At 50.5% G+C, this 17,609-nt stretch overlaps 1 protein-coding gene across 12 annotated transcripts in view; it reads left to right on the forward strand.

Annotated features, from left to right (window-relative positions):
- SDCCAG8 (SHH signaling and ciliogenesis regulator SDCCAG8) overlaps window positions 1-17,609 on the forward strand; it is a 185,785-nt gene that overhangs the window by 162,676 nt on the left and 5,500 nt on the right. For all 12 annotated transcript variants that reach the window (XM_032466534.1, XM_032466526.1, XM_032466522.1 and 9 more), the window contains one exon: window positions 12,048-12,174. In XM_032466534.1, the coding sequence (XP_032322425.1) occupies window positions 12,048-12,174 (127 nt within the window). The remainder of the gene's footprint in view (window positions 1-12,047; window positions 12,175-17,609) is intronic.

A 17,609-nucleotide genomic window follows, 5' to 3' on the forward strand; every position in this document is an offset into this window, starting at 1 on the left:
AAGAATTGGAAGTAGGGTTTAGAAGTGAAACTAATGGTAACTTTGTAAGAAGGGAGGGAATTCAAGCATGAACAACTGTGTCATGGAGCAGTGCTCCAGATATTTTTATGGAATCAGGAAGTCCTGTTTTCCATGGCACATTTTCGGATTGATCATAAAAGTCAACTTAGTTATTGGCCAAGAATGAGAGGTGGAGTAGTGGAAAACAAGTCAGACCCAGCACCTTTTTAAGTTTCCTTTCTTGGAGTTCTTAAAATATTTGCCACTTTCAATTAAGTCACAAGAAAAGCTTAATCACTAACAGACATTAAAACGGGTTGTAATCTATCTTCAGCCTCCTATTAGCCAAGATTTTTTTCCTATTTAATGAAAATTTGAGTCCTCCATGATCGACAAAGATTGTTTTGTTGTTGTTTACAAATAAGGAATTAAAAGGTTAAAAAAAAAAAAAGCAAATACAATCACGCAGCACTTTCCCATCACAAGAAACCGAACTTTTTTTCACATCGCTTCTCAGGGGAAAGAAATTGGGACGTGAGCTTGGAGTTAATGAAGCTTTCATCCATCTCCTTCCCTCAACTGCCATCTCGGCTTAATCCTCTCCTTCTGCCAAAGTCCAGAGGCCCCGCGAGCCCCCGCGGAGCCTCCGGAGCCAGACGCCAGGGCACCGGCCCCCCTGCCCGCGGCCTGCCTGCCCGAGCCTGCGGCCCCCCAGCCAGGTGCGCGCCCGAGCCTGCGGCCGGCGGGGCGGCCCGGGGCCGAGCCGCGGGGAGGGCGGGACGCGGGGCCGGGCGGGGCCCACCGCGGCCGCGCCGCCGGAGCCGGAGCGCGAGGCCGGCCTGCCCGCCCGCCGCGGGGGCCCGGAGGCGCCCGACCGCAAGTGTGGGGCCCTGCGACCCGCCCCGCGCTGGGTGGGAGCCGGGCTGGCGGTCCCCGGACGCGCCGGGGCCCGGGAGGGCTTTGCTTGGTGGCCTCTTTGGACTAGCGGGGGACCAGAAAAGGCTCGTCCTGGGCATGCACAGCCGCTCCTGACGCCGTCAGTGGAATCTTTTATTGGCGGCATCGTGGATGGGGGGAAAACCTACCTTCTGTTTGGCAGCTGCTCTTTTCTAAAGCAGGAAATTATCTCTGGGGGTGACAGGATACTGGGTACTCCCCTTGCTCTGAGGGTCCGGGTGGGGAAGGTGTCAATCTCCTGCTTGTACGCCTGGTAATGGGCTGCAGCCCCCCTGACCCTCCCAGCCCCGACCCCAGCTTACAGCCCCGTTGCCTCTGTGTCCTGTAGCCCCTCATCCCTGTTGTCACTGGCTCTCAGGGCAGTTGTTTCCAGTGCGCTGGACCTTGCCTCTCCCATCACAACCACTGAGGAACTGCCACAGACAGGTTAAATGCTATATGACGATGGCGCATGTCTGGGTTTTTCCCATAAAATCTGGGCACTGTTGTCTGCAGGGGATTCTTGGTCCACACAGCAGGTGCTCACTGGGCGCGGGGGCCATGACTGGGAACTGTGTCCTGTGCTGTGAGGGGCTCTAGGACAGTGTGAGCCCACTGCCGGGGGCCTGCAGTGTGCTGCCTCCTGTCACCCAGAGCAGCCCCCTGAGGGCCTCTCTTTCCTTCCTTTTCTGCCCCTCTTATTCAGAGCCTGACCCTCTCTGAGACCACCAGCCCTCTGAGTTGGACCCCATCTCCCTGACTATGTTTTGTGCACTTAGATGGTTTCTCCTTGGAGCACCTAAAAGTTGCTTGATGACAAAGAGATGGTGCTAGACATTTTTTATTTCAAAACAGTCTTCATATTTGTTCTCTTTGCCACCTTCCTCAAGGCCACAGTGGTTTCCGGGGCTACATGGGGCATTTTGCTTACTTGTGCTGCTTAAAAATGTAAGTAGAGTGAGAGTGTTAGAAGTCTAGACTGGTTCTCTTGCCATTTCTTGAAATTAGGAATTGTGCAGCCCAAACATTAAACAATTGATTCATCTGGTTCCTTCTCCCCCTCCCCGATGCCACGTAAATGGGCAGGAGCTGACTTTTCTGCTGTCAGAGCCCACTAAAAACCAAATGAGCCCTCGGGCAGGCCTAATCGCTCTGATCTGCCATGGACCTTCTAGCTGGAAGAGTTATGCCATCGTATTATCCCAGCACTCATCACTGTGTGGAGGATCCCCTTTTACTAAATGATTTATTACTCTTAGCAGAATTCCTTTGGCTGCAGATTTTATTTGAGTCACTCTGTTCAGCTCAATTGGTCGCCTCCAGTTACCGTGGCAACCAGCAGATGGGGTTCTTTGATAAGGGTCAGCGGGGAAGCTGCCTTCATATAGACAGAAGAGGAGCTAAATAAAAAAGCTTTCAGCATTGACAGTTCTGGAGTGGATGGCCAGGAGTAGTTATCAAATTACTTGCATTAAAACCTAATTAAATGTGTGCCCGTAAGCCCACCGTAGTGACTGAATCTGGCTACTTAGCCGCCGTGGGTTCTCTCATTTCATCACACCTCTGTGACCGATTTGACTACCTCAAGGATGGGGATGGTCAAACAGGAAGGAACTAGAAGGAATCTCACTGCAGTGTGGAACCTGGGACACCCCAGGACCCTCCCAGAGGGTTTGAGTCTTTGAAGCCCCAGGAGGACCTCCTCAGAATAGGATCTTCCTGAAAACGCCACACTGTGCAACTTTTTATAAGTATGAAATTATTTCCAAATAACCCATTTTTGAAAAGAGGGTGCCCAGGGTTACATTTAGTCGGGGTGTGGCAGGAGAAGCAGTGTGGACTTTTCTGCTAGGACTTCTGAGTGGCCTGGAGCCAGATGTGACCTGGATTCTACTCTGCAAAGGTGGTGATTTTCAATGGTTTTCATTCCTCTGTCCTGTTTTCCTTTGCACAGTGGGGCTGTGCTCACTATGACTCTGCTTTTGCTTTAAAAAGAGCTGGTTAAGGGTAACTGGGGCTTAAGGCAAATGGTCTCCCAGGTTCTTCAGAGTCTAAGATTATTGCCCTGTCGGCTCTCACCTCCACTGTTTCATGGGGTGGATCCTTTATTCGTGCCTAGCCCTCCAACAGAGTTACAAGCTCAGCCCGGTCGGGTCTACGTGCCCTTTAAGATTGCAAGGTAGCGATGTGGCAGGTGTTCCTAAGTGATCCGAGGTGTTCCTAACTGTGCCTCGTTTCCAGAGGCGGCTCTGTGTTAAGCTGTTGGTCCAGCAAAGGCTGGGCGACATCGTCGGGGGCTTCAGGGTGCCACCTGGTCCCTCGGGGTGCTCGCTGTGCTCACAGAGGATGCTGTGGCAGTGGGGCCACTGGCAGCAGGTTTCCCAAGCTGGTTTTAGAGTTTCTGGCCTCTCAGTCCTGCATCCTTCATGCCAATGCCAGTCTGTAACTAGGTCGTATGGTTTCCACTGAGGAGTCCTCCCAGGTGGGGGACAAGGTAAGAACAGAGGTCGAGAGCGTTTAGAAACTTTGATAGCAATCAGGCGGTGCAACAGCATTTTGATTGTCCTTCACAGAACGATGAGTCTGCATTAGAGTGGAAGTTTAAAAAGTACAGCAAAACCAAGACTGGTCCTCTTCACTGATCCTGGAGCTGGGGATTGCCTCCTTCTTCCCGACTCTGGGAGGCAAAGGTCAGCCCTTTCCCAGTCCTTTGCCCAGTGTGCTACCTTTCACAAGGTCCTTGCCTAAAATTCTTATTTTTAGTAGGGAATAGAGGTCAGGCAGAGCACTGGATTTGGAGCCAAGAGTCTTGGATTTCAGTCCTAGATTTACCACAGACAGGCTGTGTGACCTTGGACAAGTCACTTGTACTCTCTGGGCCACAGATTCACCATAATGGCCTGTACTGCATGACCTCTGAGGTGCCTCTCAGCTCTAACATGACCTGATCCTTTTGAAGAGAAGAGCAGGGGTCCTTCCCCCATCTCTGCCCCTAAGCAGCCCTGCTCCACTCCGAAGGCAGCCAAGACTCCTTGGAAATTTGAGAGAATGAAAAATGAAAGGGGCAGTAGAGGAATGTGAATTCTCTTTGTTGGAAATGTAAACGCTCCCCAGAATTACATACACACTTGGAATAAATTACTCCATTGAAATCGTTATTAAATAGCGTGGATTTGGGCAAAGGAAATTTGAACAGTAAACTAACCATTGAAACTTGCCTTAATTTTCTAAGTGAGGGTAACCGGCTACAATGTGTTGCACATTCCTGAGCACGTGGCTCATTCTCGCTGATCCTGTATGACCACATTAATGAGATGGGATTTCGCAAAATGCAGCAGCGATTTTTAAGCATTGGAGCAAAGTGTACAACTTGAAATTGATATGGCTTATTCACCAAAATTAATTACCTACAGCAATAATTAGGGTCATTGGGTTTCCCAGACGTCAACGTGGGCAACCTAGGCGTATTGTTACGACTGTTTAGCGGGGGGCGTGTTTGTAGATAAGAGCGTAGTAAAGTTCTGTAAAGTCATAGTATTGTAGAAGTTTGGATCTAGGAGAGAACTTCGTCATCTTTTAGCCCAGAGGCTGGCATACGTTTTTTCTCTAGGGTCAAGTAATAAATATTTTAGGCCCTGTGGCCCCATGTTGTCTGCTGCAGCTCCCAGTTCCCCTGCTGCAGGGCACAAGCCGTCACAGACACCGCGTGAATGGATGAGAGTGGCTGTGTGTCAGTGAAAGTTTATTTAGGGGCATTACAAGTTGAATTTCATAGAATGTTCACATCACAAAACATTATTTTTCTTTTGATTTTTTTCAGTCATTTAAAAATACAAAAGACATTCTTAACTCACAGATTGTACAGCAACAGGCAGTGGCCGAGGCTGGACTTGGCCTGTGATGTGAAGTTTGCTGACCAGCTTCTAGCTTACCTTGTCCTTACACATGGGAGAAAACTGAGATTCCCAGTGATCACACAGTTTGCTGAAGTTTTTATGACTGACTCCAAAACTTAGAATAATTTTTCTTTAGACAGTTGGCTGTTTTGATGGTCAAAATTGGAGCCATGCAAAAAAAAAAAAAAAATTCTCCTGAAGAACTCACTGTGAATGTGTAATTGATATTGTGAATATAGCATACCAGTGATTCTTAAACTTCAGAATTCATCAGAATCAGTTAGAGGATTTATTACAAATATATACCACTTGGCCACACCCCCAGGGTTTCTGCTTCAGGAGGTCAGGAAGTGTTCTGTGCTCAGTTTTTCAAGTGGAGGACCTGAGATTGACAGAGATCAAGCCTCTTGCTCATGTGAAATAGGCAGTTTGGGATAGGATTTTGAACCTATGCCTCCTGTTCCCAAGTCCAGCACTCATTCATCGCTCCTAGGATTCTTTTAATTAAGTTACAAATGTCAGTTGCATACTTACAATTATTTCATTTATATGTTCTCTCGGGAACAAAGTTATTACGTATTAAGGCCTACTTACACTATAGATGAAATGGTAAGTCTTCTATTGGGTGTGAGTATTATCCACTGTGAGTGTTTCCCTCATGCTGATGCATGCACCCAGCACCTCGCTAAGTGCTGCAGATGGAAAGCTGAACAAGATCCCATTCCCGTCCTTAAAGGCCATTGTTCCCTGGGAGAGGCGGACTGACAATGACCATAATAACGTGGATGGGTGCTCCGGTGGGGTGCGCAGGATAGAACGGGTTTAGAAGGTTTAGGGGCTGGGTCTCCATAAGCTGGTGTCTGAGCCATGTGGACGGAGGGGGAGGAGGAAAGAAGGATTCGGAGAAAGGTGACCGGGGGTGGTCCTGCCCCTGCGAGGAGATACAGAGGGAGGAGCTGGCCATTTGTGGCTTGTTAATCCTGGCTCTCCCCCTTCTGGTTGTCTGAACGTAGGCAAGTGACTAACTTCTCTGTGCCTTGCTTTTCTCAGGCACAAAATGCGGATGATAACAATACGTACTGTGTAGTATTGTCATGAGGATTAATTGAGTTAATGAATGTAAAATGCCTACAGTACTCCCTGGTCCTTGGTAAACGTCAGTAAATATCAGAGCACTCTCCTGGGAGTAGTAGGGAACTGAGTGTGTATTTCAGAGTCACCATATTTGCACCTTTTAGATCCAGACGTTGGCTGAAAAATGTCCTCCATTTCCATGAGGAGGCCCCCCTCTCCCAGGGAAGTTGTGGGTGCGAGTGTTGAGAGAACGCTTATCTAGCAAGGGGAAGGAAAGTCTTTACTGTAGGCAGTGGCCAAAGGAAGGGGCTTTGTCATCAACACATTTCAGGACAAAAACCATTTTACTGCCACCACCACCACCAGCAAAAAAAAAAAAAAAAAAAAAAAAAAAATCACTCACAGTAGTTTGTAGGAAGCTCCCAGGTGAAATGTTGAGTGAAACTAAAACCTTAGATCAAAAGCCATATATGCATGAGCGTCCTGGCCGCCTCTGGAGTAAGGAGGAGGCTGGGTTGGAGAGAAATGCTAGGAATGGCCCCGCGGTACTGGCATTGGGTTCACAAGTGTTCATTTGATTATTATGCCTCATAACTTATTTAGACACTGCATATATTTTGTATGTATCACATACAACATACAAAATTTAAATATATGTATTCACTTGCTTTCACAGTATTCATAGCAAATGAGTATCTGAAGCCTAGGACCAGAGCTGGCAGCTTGCGCTGCTTCTGTTTTGCATAAGACATTTTCCCCAGCCCACTCAGCTCCGTGAAGTTGTTTTGTATCTCACCACTTGCTCCATCTTAGCTTGAAGTCTTGCATATTTTTTAAAAAAAAATGTTGGTTCTGATCGTGCACGTGGGGTGTGGCGGAGAGATCACTGTTGGGCCAATAGAGACGTGCTTGGGCCCAGCCCAGGTCTCAGTCTCCTTTAGCTTTATCTGCATCCTGGGCTTCAGAAACCTGGGCCTGCTTGTTCCCGTGGTAACCGCTGCCCCTACCGGCCTGTAATTCCCGGGGAGCCTTTGCGCAGGCGAGCCCAGCTGACCACTCTGCGCCAGCATGGTGCAGCGGCTCTTCTCTGAGAGGCCCCAGTCTGCCCAGTGGTGGCAGGTCCTTAAGGAAATGGAAATAGGCCCTGTCCCTGCGATCAGGATGGTGACCCCAGCTTGGGTGCAGAGTGGTCTGTAATTGTCCTTCCTTGGGGTCTGGCTGACCCCACCCACCTGTGAGGGCAGGGGCGCACCAGTGCTCCGTGGGGAGGGATGGCCTCCTACCCCTCCTGGGGCCTGGCTTGGCCTCAGCTCCCTGGGTGCTGGGACAGTGCGGTGTGGAGTGCGAGATGTCCTGGGGGTCTCTGTGAGAGGATGGGATACCTGCCTGTTTCGGAGATGAGGCATAGGCCTTGGGAAAGGAACGTCCAAATTAGAGATTGAGGTCTGAGATCCAGTGATGCCATCTCTCTTTGCTGCTGTGCGGGGCCTCTGTGTGCTTTGCAGGCTGTCGGGCTCCTTGCAGGAGGGGTTGCTGCCTGAAAGGCTCCACCTCTGGTTTGGTCGGCTGAGAGCAGCCCCACTCTCTCCTTTAATTACTTCACGCCTTGTAGAGGAAATGGCTCAAAACAAAGAGCCCAGACAAAACAAGAAATTGCAGCCTCTTAGGAGGACAATGATGTCGAGACCTGAACATTGAAAACAAGTCACTGCCAGCCCTGTGAGATCAAGAGGAGTCACGCTCCTGGCACAGGGCACCGCCAGGGTCATAGGTGGAAGGAGCAAAAGGTCGTCTGGGCGTCTGGGGGGCTGGAAGGCAGGCGACCGGCCACTGATCCAGGCCTTGCAGGGGCCGGATTCCAGAAGGGGTGAGGTCATCCAGAAGGCAGGTCAGGATGCCTGTGTCCGCCTGAGAAGGCATCCCTTCAGCTGGACCTCGTGTCCCTGCCCCGGGCCAGCACCCTCACCAGCACCCTCACCCTTCAGAGCAGCTCTGCTCTGCAGCCTGTCGCACTGCTTCTTTCTCAGCAAACTTCGTGCCCTCCACCTGGGGCAGAGTGAGGAGGCTGCTGGGCGGGAGCTCGCCCAGCCTCAGGCTCACCTCGCCTGCCTTCCCTCTGCCTCCGGGAGGAGGCCCCTGCCTGCTGCCCACGTGCCTTCCCTCTGGAAGCCCACCTATCTTTGCCTTGAAGATTTCCCTTCCCTCCTCCAGGGCCTCCTGCCCTCGGGGTCAAGTCTTTCCAGCCTCCACACACATTCTCACCACCTTGTGCTCAGCCAAGCCCCTCTCCAGGACAGTCTCCCCTCTCCCGTCCCCTGTAATCGGCTTCCACCACACCTCCCTACGGAAGGGCAGGCCGGCTTGCTCTCACTCCCACAAGCCGCCCTCTCCTCCTGCAAGCCTCCCCTTTCTCCCAGCCTTCCTCCCTCCCTCCGGGTCATCTGGTCATCCGGCTCAGTGCGGTGTCTTCTGGCTTCCCGCCCTCGGCCAGCCTTTCCACGCGGCTTTCCCCAAGGCCTGGCCTGGCCTTATTCCCTCTCACCGCAGCACAGGTTACTGGCCAGTGGGTTGTGGCCAGCCTGAATGTCTGTATTTTTAACAAACTCGAAAATCTCTCCCAGGCTTTCCTGCATGAATCTTGCGCGATGTTCATGGCCTCGCCTCTCAGCAGGTTTGGCCAGCACAGCTGGGGACCTGGCCTGACCCTCCCTAGGCCCCAAGCCGCATGACTGCTGGGCCGGTGGGTGGGCCCAGACCCCAGAACTTCTACCCTGGGCCTGTCCCTCCTCCCATCCTCTCTTGGTGAATAGCAATGCCGTTGCCTGAGGGACAACACCCATATTTGTGAGTTTGGCCCAAAGCTTTCCTGGGTCCAGCATCAGCTCCCTCCCAGCAGCCGGCAGCTTCTGGTCGGGCCACACTGCACAGCTCTAAGCTTCCAGACACCACGGCCTTTACAGGACCACCTCTCACTTGAGAAGGCCCTGCCCCTGGCCCTTGCCAAACCAACACCCACTCGCCGTTTCACATCCCAGCTTGCCAGCCAGGTGACCTTGGACTAGTCGTTTATTCTGTCTCTGCGTCAGTTTCCTCATCCTTAAACTGAGGATAACAACAGTTCCTGTTTCGTGGGCTTGTCATGAGCACTAAAAAGGTAGTAAGTGGCACGCACTTGGCACATGGTAGGCGCTCGGCAGGTGATGGCGGTGACGGTGATCTCTTTCCCGAAAAAGCGCAAGCCTTCCAGGACCTCGCACTTGCCCTGCTGGCCCTGCGCGTTTATGCCTCGCTGGTGCCCTCAGTGCAGCCCCTTTTAGTCTCCTCAGTTAGCTGGGAGCCCCGTGAGGGCAGGGACCCTTTGTAATTTTTAACCCATGAGAGGCATTTACCAGGGGTTGGTTGGTTTGCTGAGTTAACCCAGTGAGTTAACCAACGTCAGTAGTGGTTCAGGACACCTGGACATGGTCTAGCGTTGCCTCCATGCTCTACCACTGACTTCTCGTGTGACTTTGTGCAAGTTAACTGGACCTCAGTTTCAGTTTTCTCATCTGTGAGATGGGAAGGTGATGGAAGCACCTACTTCTTAGGATGGTAGTGAATTTGACTTAGATGATCAGTGTGGAGGACTCAGCTCAGAGGCTCAGTAAGTGCGAACTGTTGTCAGTGGTGGTAGTCGCAGCTGGGGTTGGCTGAAGATGTGAACTTAGAAGGACAAAAAAATGAGAGCAATACCCAGCACGGAAAATAAGAGACGATTTATACGCCAGTAGAACACCCCAAGGAAGCTCTTCAGATGGTGATGGAACATTCATGAACGATGTGGGCTGGGGAAGGCTGTCCCAAAGAATAACTTTTTAATTTTTAAAAAAATCTGTTTTCCCAATATTCAATATACGTTGACAGAGCTGCCTTGAAATCCATTTCCTTACCTAAGTCCCTTTTGTCTAAAATCTGGGCTGTAGGTTTTTGTTTTTGTTTTTTTTGACAAATGTGAGCCTGGGCTTTTTTTACCTTTTCTGAGCTTGGGATTGACTTTATGGCTGCACGTGGAGTGACGTAATAGAAGCTGACTCTGAAAAAGGAGGGCGCATAATTTTTAAAAGGAGAAAAACACTCCTTAGAGGCACTGCTCGGAGTGTTCGATCTGAGTTGAAGTAAACCCTCCTTAGCTCTTCTTAGCTCTTAGCGGGCCTCAGCCTCCGAAGGGAAGACACGGCTCTCCCGGTGACTTGCTCCTGTATCAGCGGTGCTCCTGCCGGCAGACGCTTGGCTGCTAGTTTCCTGCTCTGATGCGGGGCTCACACCTGGGGACTTGATTCATCTGGTCTGGCTGGGGGCTGGGTGCAGGGACCTGAGGCCCAGTTTGCAGAACACCCCCGGCTTAGCCTCATCTAGGTGCTGAGGGCTCCACTGAAGGAGGGTTCTCTGGCGGTGAGACGGTGTGGCCAGCCCACGGCCAGCCTTGTGTGCTGCGGGCACAGGCTTTGGCTCAGCCCATGGCTCTGGATAAAGCAGCCATCTCTTTCAAGGAGCCCAAAATACACACGGAACCCATCAGTTATCAGGAACGTTTCTCATTAATCAAAGCACAGGGCAAGGGACTATGTGGAGGGTGGCCCCTCCTGGTACCTTCTTGCTTTTTAGCCTTAATGGTGACATCTATTTATCACATGTTTCTGTTCCATTTGTTTCCAGCAAGCACGAAGCCAGTCGGCTACCGCCTCAGTAGCTCGTAGCCTGTGGGCTCTCCACACCCAGGCCTTGATTGGAGGGGGAAAACCACCTAATGGTTCATGGAGCTCAACTGCGAATAAGATGTTTTTCAGCTGTCTGATTTAAATATCAAAGCCTTAGATTGGCTGTTTCTCAAGGAAAAAGGCTGTTGTCTACATCTCTGCGTCTCCAACAGTACCCACTCCGGAGCTAGGCGGCAGAGTAGCTGCTCAGATGAGTGGGTCAGCCCAGGCTTGGGGCCAGGGAGACACTGAACCTGGTCAAGAAGGGGAAGAGCCAGGGGGTAGGTGCCCTCTGGGCAGTGGGGAGGGTTGCAGCTGCCAGAAGAATATGAGGAGAGCATGAGGAACATTGTTAGGTTTCCCAGGGTGCAGTTTTACCTGTCTACAGAAGCTGCGTCATGTGTATTAAGGGCGTCTGCCCACCTGTCCTGAAGTCCTCAATCTGTCCTTGTAGGTGGTTACTTGTGCTCAGCACCTGCCAGAAATACGGTGGCAGGAAAGCTTGAACCGAGGGCAGGCTGAGCCCATTGTCTGCAGAACAGCCTTTGAGGTTTTTGATTCCAACTGGGAACATGTAGCCTGGAGTTTGAAATGCATCTTGAACTTTTAAAATCCTGTGGAGACAACCTAATTGAACTGCTGGTGCTTTGGTCTGTGAGGACCTTGAGGAAGGGCGTGTGACACATCCAGCTTCTTTCCAGAACAGTTCTGGGTAGTTGTTCAAGTCTAAATTGAATCCAAAGCCGACATTTCCACGGGTGAGTGTGCTGCTGGCTGTAGGAAGCCGTCTACGGACAAATGAGGATGATAGTTTGAATTAGCAGCTCTGGAGAGGAGAGCCCATCAGCAGAATGACAAATTTAGGATCTTTAAAGACATCTGGTCAGTGATGCCAGAGCTCGTGATTGACTGAGTGATTAATAATGGAAAACCCTTAGTTCAGTGTTTCCGCCTTCCCTCGCCCACTTCCCCAGCCGGGGCGGCCGTCTGCTCCAGCCGGCCAGAGAAGTTTCCAGCTGAACAATGGAGGCATTTAGGCCCTTCATCTCTGACCTCTGTAAGTTTAAGGTTTGCATTTTTCTTTAGCTTATCCAACTTCCCTGTGCTTGCTGATTGACAGCTCACCCAGGAGACCCCAATTCCCATCCTCATCTGATACAATTTCATTCACTTAACAAGTGTGTTCCATCACAAGGGCCCATCACAAGCCAAACCAAATCTCGCTTCAGGGTCCCCCTGACTTACAGCTGCTAGCTCACTGCCAGGAGCTTCCCTCCAGCACACAGAGCAATGGAAGACGGCAAAAGGGCTGAAGGTTCTGCCCCTCTGCTCTCTGATGCCGACTGCCCCCAGTTCTCAGGACCCATCGCTAAACTGCCATGGTTTTTTGTTTTCTTTTTTCCAGGCTAAAGCAGCTGGAAAAGCACAGCCAGGCCACCGCCCAGCAGCTGGTGCAGCTCCTCAACAGGCAGAACCAGCTCCTGCTGGAGAGACAGAGCCTGTCGGAAGAGGTGGGACGTCTGAGACTGCAGGTACTGTTCGTGGCGGGCTCACCACCCTGATGCTCAGGGTGCCCATGGTCTTTTTCTTGTTCCTTTCCCAGAGCCGCGTCTTATGAGGCTAAAGTCCCCAGGGTCACCGTGGTTAGCGAATAAGCTGGGGGGGGGGGGCAATCCTGAAGCCTGTGCTGGGCGCAGCAGAGGACACAGAGGCTCCCTGTTTAGGGAGCACACGTTGGTGCGGGAGAGTAGGCGTGAATCAGTGAGCCACACGGAGTGAGGGCTGAGCCGCACTGCGCGGGCATGCAGCGGGGGTGTGCTCAGGGGGCCTTCTGGAGGAGGCTGGCTTTGAACTGCCCCTGGAGGACATGTACAGTTTGAACTGGTTGAAGAAAGAGGCGCTTCCTGTTAGGAGAGTCATTGTGAGAGGAATGCGGGAGTCTTGTTCTAAATCAGCTGATAGACAACTGAGCTAAGGCTTGGAGTGCTTGCAGAGGGCCTAGTGGTGTTACACAGATAACACGCAGTAACTTTCTTTGAACAAGTCTGCAAGATTGATTACTGTCTCCATTTTACAGATAGGGAAACTGAGGCTCACACAAGCATATACCGCTAGCAGGTAGGGACAGTGCAAATGGCGCCTAAGTCTGACTCCACAACCCAGGCTTTCCCTGTTCAGGTTAGGTTTGGGGCCACCAGCAGGGATGGTGGAGGAAAGAAGTCTCCAGGTGAGTTTGGAGTATTGAATGAAACTTTTCCCCCTAAATTGCTTCTCTTCCCATCAGAGGGGCTGTGTTTTTTGCCCCTTCAAGCAATTTGTCAGGATAATGAGGTGGTCCATGGGCTGGCTGTGGCCTTGGCCTCTAATTAGGATTGCACCCAAGTGCTCCATGAGTGCCCGGGGGACGTCCTGCAGTGAATGTTTGGAATGATTAATAGAGAAAATGTATCTGGAAATGAAAATAATGAGAAACTGTCTCTCATTCTGTTTTCAAAATGACCATGTGTCCAAATGAATAGCCTCTGAGCAGCTTTTCCCACTCAGCCCACCAAAACCCTCTGTTCCACAAATAGGAAGTGAGCAACCCCAGGTGCCAGTCACTGAGCTCAGGCCCAGGGATGGAGACACGCCTGCGTGTCTGTCTCCCCAGGGCCTCTGAGGCTGCTCGCAGGGACGGGTGGTGCATGAGCCCCACAGCCTGCAGTCAGATAGTCATCTGGGATGCATGTGAACAAATAAATGAAGGAACATGGATTCCAGGGCCTTTCCTTGCAAACACTAAGGCAGCATCTCTGGGAGCAGGGCCCAGGAACCTGCATTTTAACGAGCTCTTTGGATAATTCTGCAGGACACTAGGGTTGGAAAACCTCTGAAAATGTTTAGAGGCAGAAAGAACAGAGAATGATTCCAGGGTGCACCACTGTTGTGAGGCCCTGAACAAGTCATTGAAGTCTCTTCTAAGCCTCAGCTTCCACACGTGCACAGTGGATGCTCTACCACCTAGCTCAAAGGACACTGGAAGTGTTCAGTGGGGGCAGCTGTGAGGTACCTGGCAGGATTTCTTGCATATTGCAGGCCAAAGAAATGTCAGTGTTTCTTTTCCTTCCCTCTCCAAACTGGAGAAGGTCCTGTGAGAAGCCCAGGGAGGGCCGCACCCTGTGGTGCCCATAGCTCCTTGGACGTGCACAGGTGCAGCCTAAACTAGACCAGAACCCAGCTGTCCGGGCAGGTCCTTGGAGGGGTCCAGGGTGGTGCCAACCAAAGATCAGGGTAGCAGGTATCCAGGCAGGTGGAAGGACTGCAGCTCATGGCACAAGCGAACCTCCTGGCCTCCAAGAGCCAAGAATGACCCAGGACTCGGGTTGTGGAGAGTCTTCTGTACGAGCTCTGAGCGCGTGGCAGGTTCCTCTCCAGCCTGGACCAGATCACTGTCCTGTGGGCTTTGCCTTTTACCTCCCCATCTGCCTCCCTTACATCCCACTCAGATCTTAACATGGGTTATCGACGCTTAGAAACCTCTTCCAGGGCTTTAAAACCCTGATAATTGCCAAATGAATTGCAAAATTTTTATAAAATGCATTAAAAAAAAAAAAACTCTAAAACCTCAAACTTCTTTCGAAAAATGAGCAGGTCTTTCTTCCCTTGCCTGAACAAGAGAAATGATTGGACCACCCTGTGCTGTCTCGTACTTGCCCATCTGGCTCACCTCCAAAGGGATCTTTCACATTCAGATACGACATTTGGAGTTATTTTAATATGAACCTTATGAGAAAAATTTGGTAGAGGAAATAGTGGTTTCAGTAGCAAATACTAGTGTTCAAAGATGGGGCAGGGACCCGGTTTTGCAAGCTCTCGGCCAAACATCTAAACCGAAGGCCAGCTCTTTCCACCCACGTGCGGCGTTAGGCCTCCTCGTGCCATGGAATAAACATGAGCCGTGTGTTTAGCTGCCAGTGAGCCCTGGGGATGAGAGAGGCTGCGGTTTGCCCCCAGCAGGTGTCTGGAGGGCGCTTCCCCCCCGAGTTTCGGAGTGACCAGCCACATCAACCCCACCCCACCCCACCCTTTACCCGAGAGAGTCCTGTGGCTCATCTCTGGTTTCGAGGTGATTTAGCTAAAGGCCTCTGTTTCCTCAGCCTGGATGAATTAAGCATAATAACTTAATTCTGCATGTCAAACCCAAAAAACCCCATCTACCCAATTCTCAAAAGAGAATGGCTGTTTTCTGGCCTGGGCAGCTGCTCTGAAGCTGAGTCACATCCCCCAGTTCGCTCCTGTGCACGAGCCCTGGGCCCTGCAGCAGATGCCGGCCTCCGGTTGGCCTGTGGCCTCTGACAGGAAACATCTAGTCTGTTTAGAAGGGTTCATTATTCCAAATTGTTTCTGCTTAACTTCTGAAACATGCACAACAACATGCCTGGCACAGGGAGCTGGTCCCAGGCCTAACTGCCGCACTGACATTTTTGCCCGTGAGAATTCCCGTCTTGCCCTGAAACGCAGCCGTCCGGTGGTGGCCAGTCTGGCGAGAGCCGGGCCAGCCCTGCAGGGACCCAGTGGGCGTGGCTCGGGGTGCTCATTGCCAAGCTCAAGGCTGCTTTTTGGACTTGATCTTAGTTTAGGACTGATTATAAACGATGTCTTTATGAATTCTGCTTCATTCTTGAGGGGAACCTTCTAGAAAAGAGCTTTTAAAACATGAAATGCTCTGCTGGTTCTTATAGAGATACAGACATGAAAGCACTGGCCCAGCCTTGCTCCAAACACGAGTCCCCTCTGTTCTCTCCAGGGACAGGAGACGCTTAGAGAGCTCAGCCGGGAGGAGCAGCACTCACTTCTTCTCAGGAGGCAGGCCCAGCTGGGGAAGGACGGCCCCTGGCAGCAGTGGTGGGGGTGGTGTCCAGGGTAAGGGTCCCAGAGGAGTTTCGGCAAGGCCTGACAGCTGGGAGCCGGGTCAGAGGCCTGTGACCCAGTGCCTGGGGTGCTAACATCTGGCCGGGAAGGTGATGCCAGCTGGTTAGGAAATAAGAGTCTTTTCTTGGGGAGAATGGCATCTGAGAGACAGGAAAGAATGGAAATTAACTGTCCACTTAGAGGACTGGCATTTACATCAAGATTCTTTTCTTTGTTTATGTATTTATTTGGCAATGAATATGGTTCCAGCTGATTTTCACTTTCTGATAGCCTCTGTCGCAGCAGGCTGTTTGGGTCTGTCCTCAGGGTTCAGTCTGGGGAGGCTGCCTTTTGAGTCCCTTCATCACTTTTACAGTTTAGAAAACAGCATCTGAAGCCGACTTATTGGTGATTAATCAGTTGGCCCTATGACTTCAGAGCATTTTTGGCAGTGAATGCACTTTCTAATTTGATTTAAACTTGTGCGTGGATCCAGCAGCCATATGTGATTATATTCAAAATCATGGACATTATCTCGTTATACCAAAGGACTCGTGAAGAGAGCTGAAAACAAGCACACGAAACAAAGACACAGATGATGACCCAGGGAGGAGAGGCCTGTTTGTGACCAGAAGGAGAGGGAAGGGAGGCTTCAGAAATGTGAGCTCCCCTGAGGGCCGCTCGGCTGGGCTCCCTCAGAGGAGCCCAGCTGGGACTCGGAGGTGTTCACCAGGTCTGTGGTGTCCTTCCTTGAGCCCTGGGGGCTTCACCCAGCTAACGTCGGAGCTTCTGCAAAGCTAGCTACCTGCAGGACAGATGGTGCTTGAATAGAACAGCAAATACACTGAATAAAATAAATTAAAAAGCCTCCTCCTGAACCAAGATTTTTTGGAAAGAATTCTAAATAGATGAAAACAAACAATTTGATTTCAACCAAATTGTTGTTTTTTTGTTTTTATCCTGATTTTCACCCGAATTGTCAGTCTCAAAAATAAACACTGATACATTCCCAGAAAATATTTTTCAAATAAAAACTGACTCTGTTAAAGTTTGCCCTGATTCTTTCAAAACTGTGTACAAGACACTGTCAACCAAAGTGACTTGCATATTTTTTTAAATAAACTTGAACATATGCAGCTAAAATGTCATTAACTCCCTGCTGCCTGAGTGTGGTTAAGAGTGACGTAAGACCCCTGGTGCTGCGTTTCTAACGTCAGGGTCTTGTGACCCTCAGAGAAGCTTCCCCAAGCAACTCAAATAGCATAGTTTAACTTTTCTTTTTTTTAACTAAAGGCCCTGTGCATGGGTAATATTGAAAAGTGCATGCAGATTCCTTTAAGCCAAACTTACTCTTCTGTTACGAGTTCAGTTTGTCCAAGAGTGAATAATTTCAGAGTAAGACTCATGGAAGAAAAATAAATTGAATTTTTACATTGCTTCAGATACATTTGCTCCACTTAGTGCTTCCCGAGTCAGACGTTACATTTTGCAATATAAATTCACAATCAAGATTTTAAAGGGAGCTAAATATTTTAATCCAATTAGACAAGTGAACAAAACACTGAATATTACATGTAGTGTAGATAAGTGGTTCTTGCCTTTAAAAGACTGTAATTCCGTCACATTACAACCCCAAATGTCAATGTTGTCTTTATTTTTAACGCTTTCAAACATGAGGCAGCCAGAGGCTCCACTCTCTGCTGTTGGTGACACTGTCTGTCCTTTGGGAATTCTTAAAATCTATTTACCATGGAAACATGGTTCCTATAAAACACAGACCCCTGCCCATGTGCAGGGGAAGTTCTCGTGACTCATGGGATTCAAGAAAGCTGGAAGGTGACAAACCCGGGATCCCACGGGTTCTGGAAGGAACCTCGTGTTGAGTGTGTGCTGGGGAGGAGGGCTGGCGTAGCAGATGCCAGCCCCGGGCGTGTGTCCTCCAGCTCGGACCGCGCCTGCCTGTGCGCAGGACTCCCTGCTTCCCCCCACGTCCAGCTCAAGACGCTGTTTCCCGGGAAGCCCAGGAATCCCCGTCTTCAGCCTCTTTCTGCAAGGAAGTCTGTCCTGCTTCTACCTT

Source organism: Camelus ferus, chromosome 23 (assembly GCF_009834535.1).
Source record: "Camelus ferus isolate YT-003-E chromosome 23, BCGSAC_Cfer_1.0, whole genome shotgun sequence".
NCBI lineage: Eukaryota > Metazoa > Chordata > Mammalia > Artiodactyla > Camelidae > Camelus > Camelus ferus.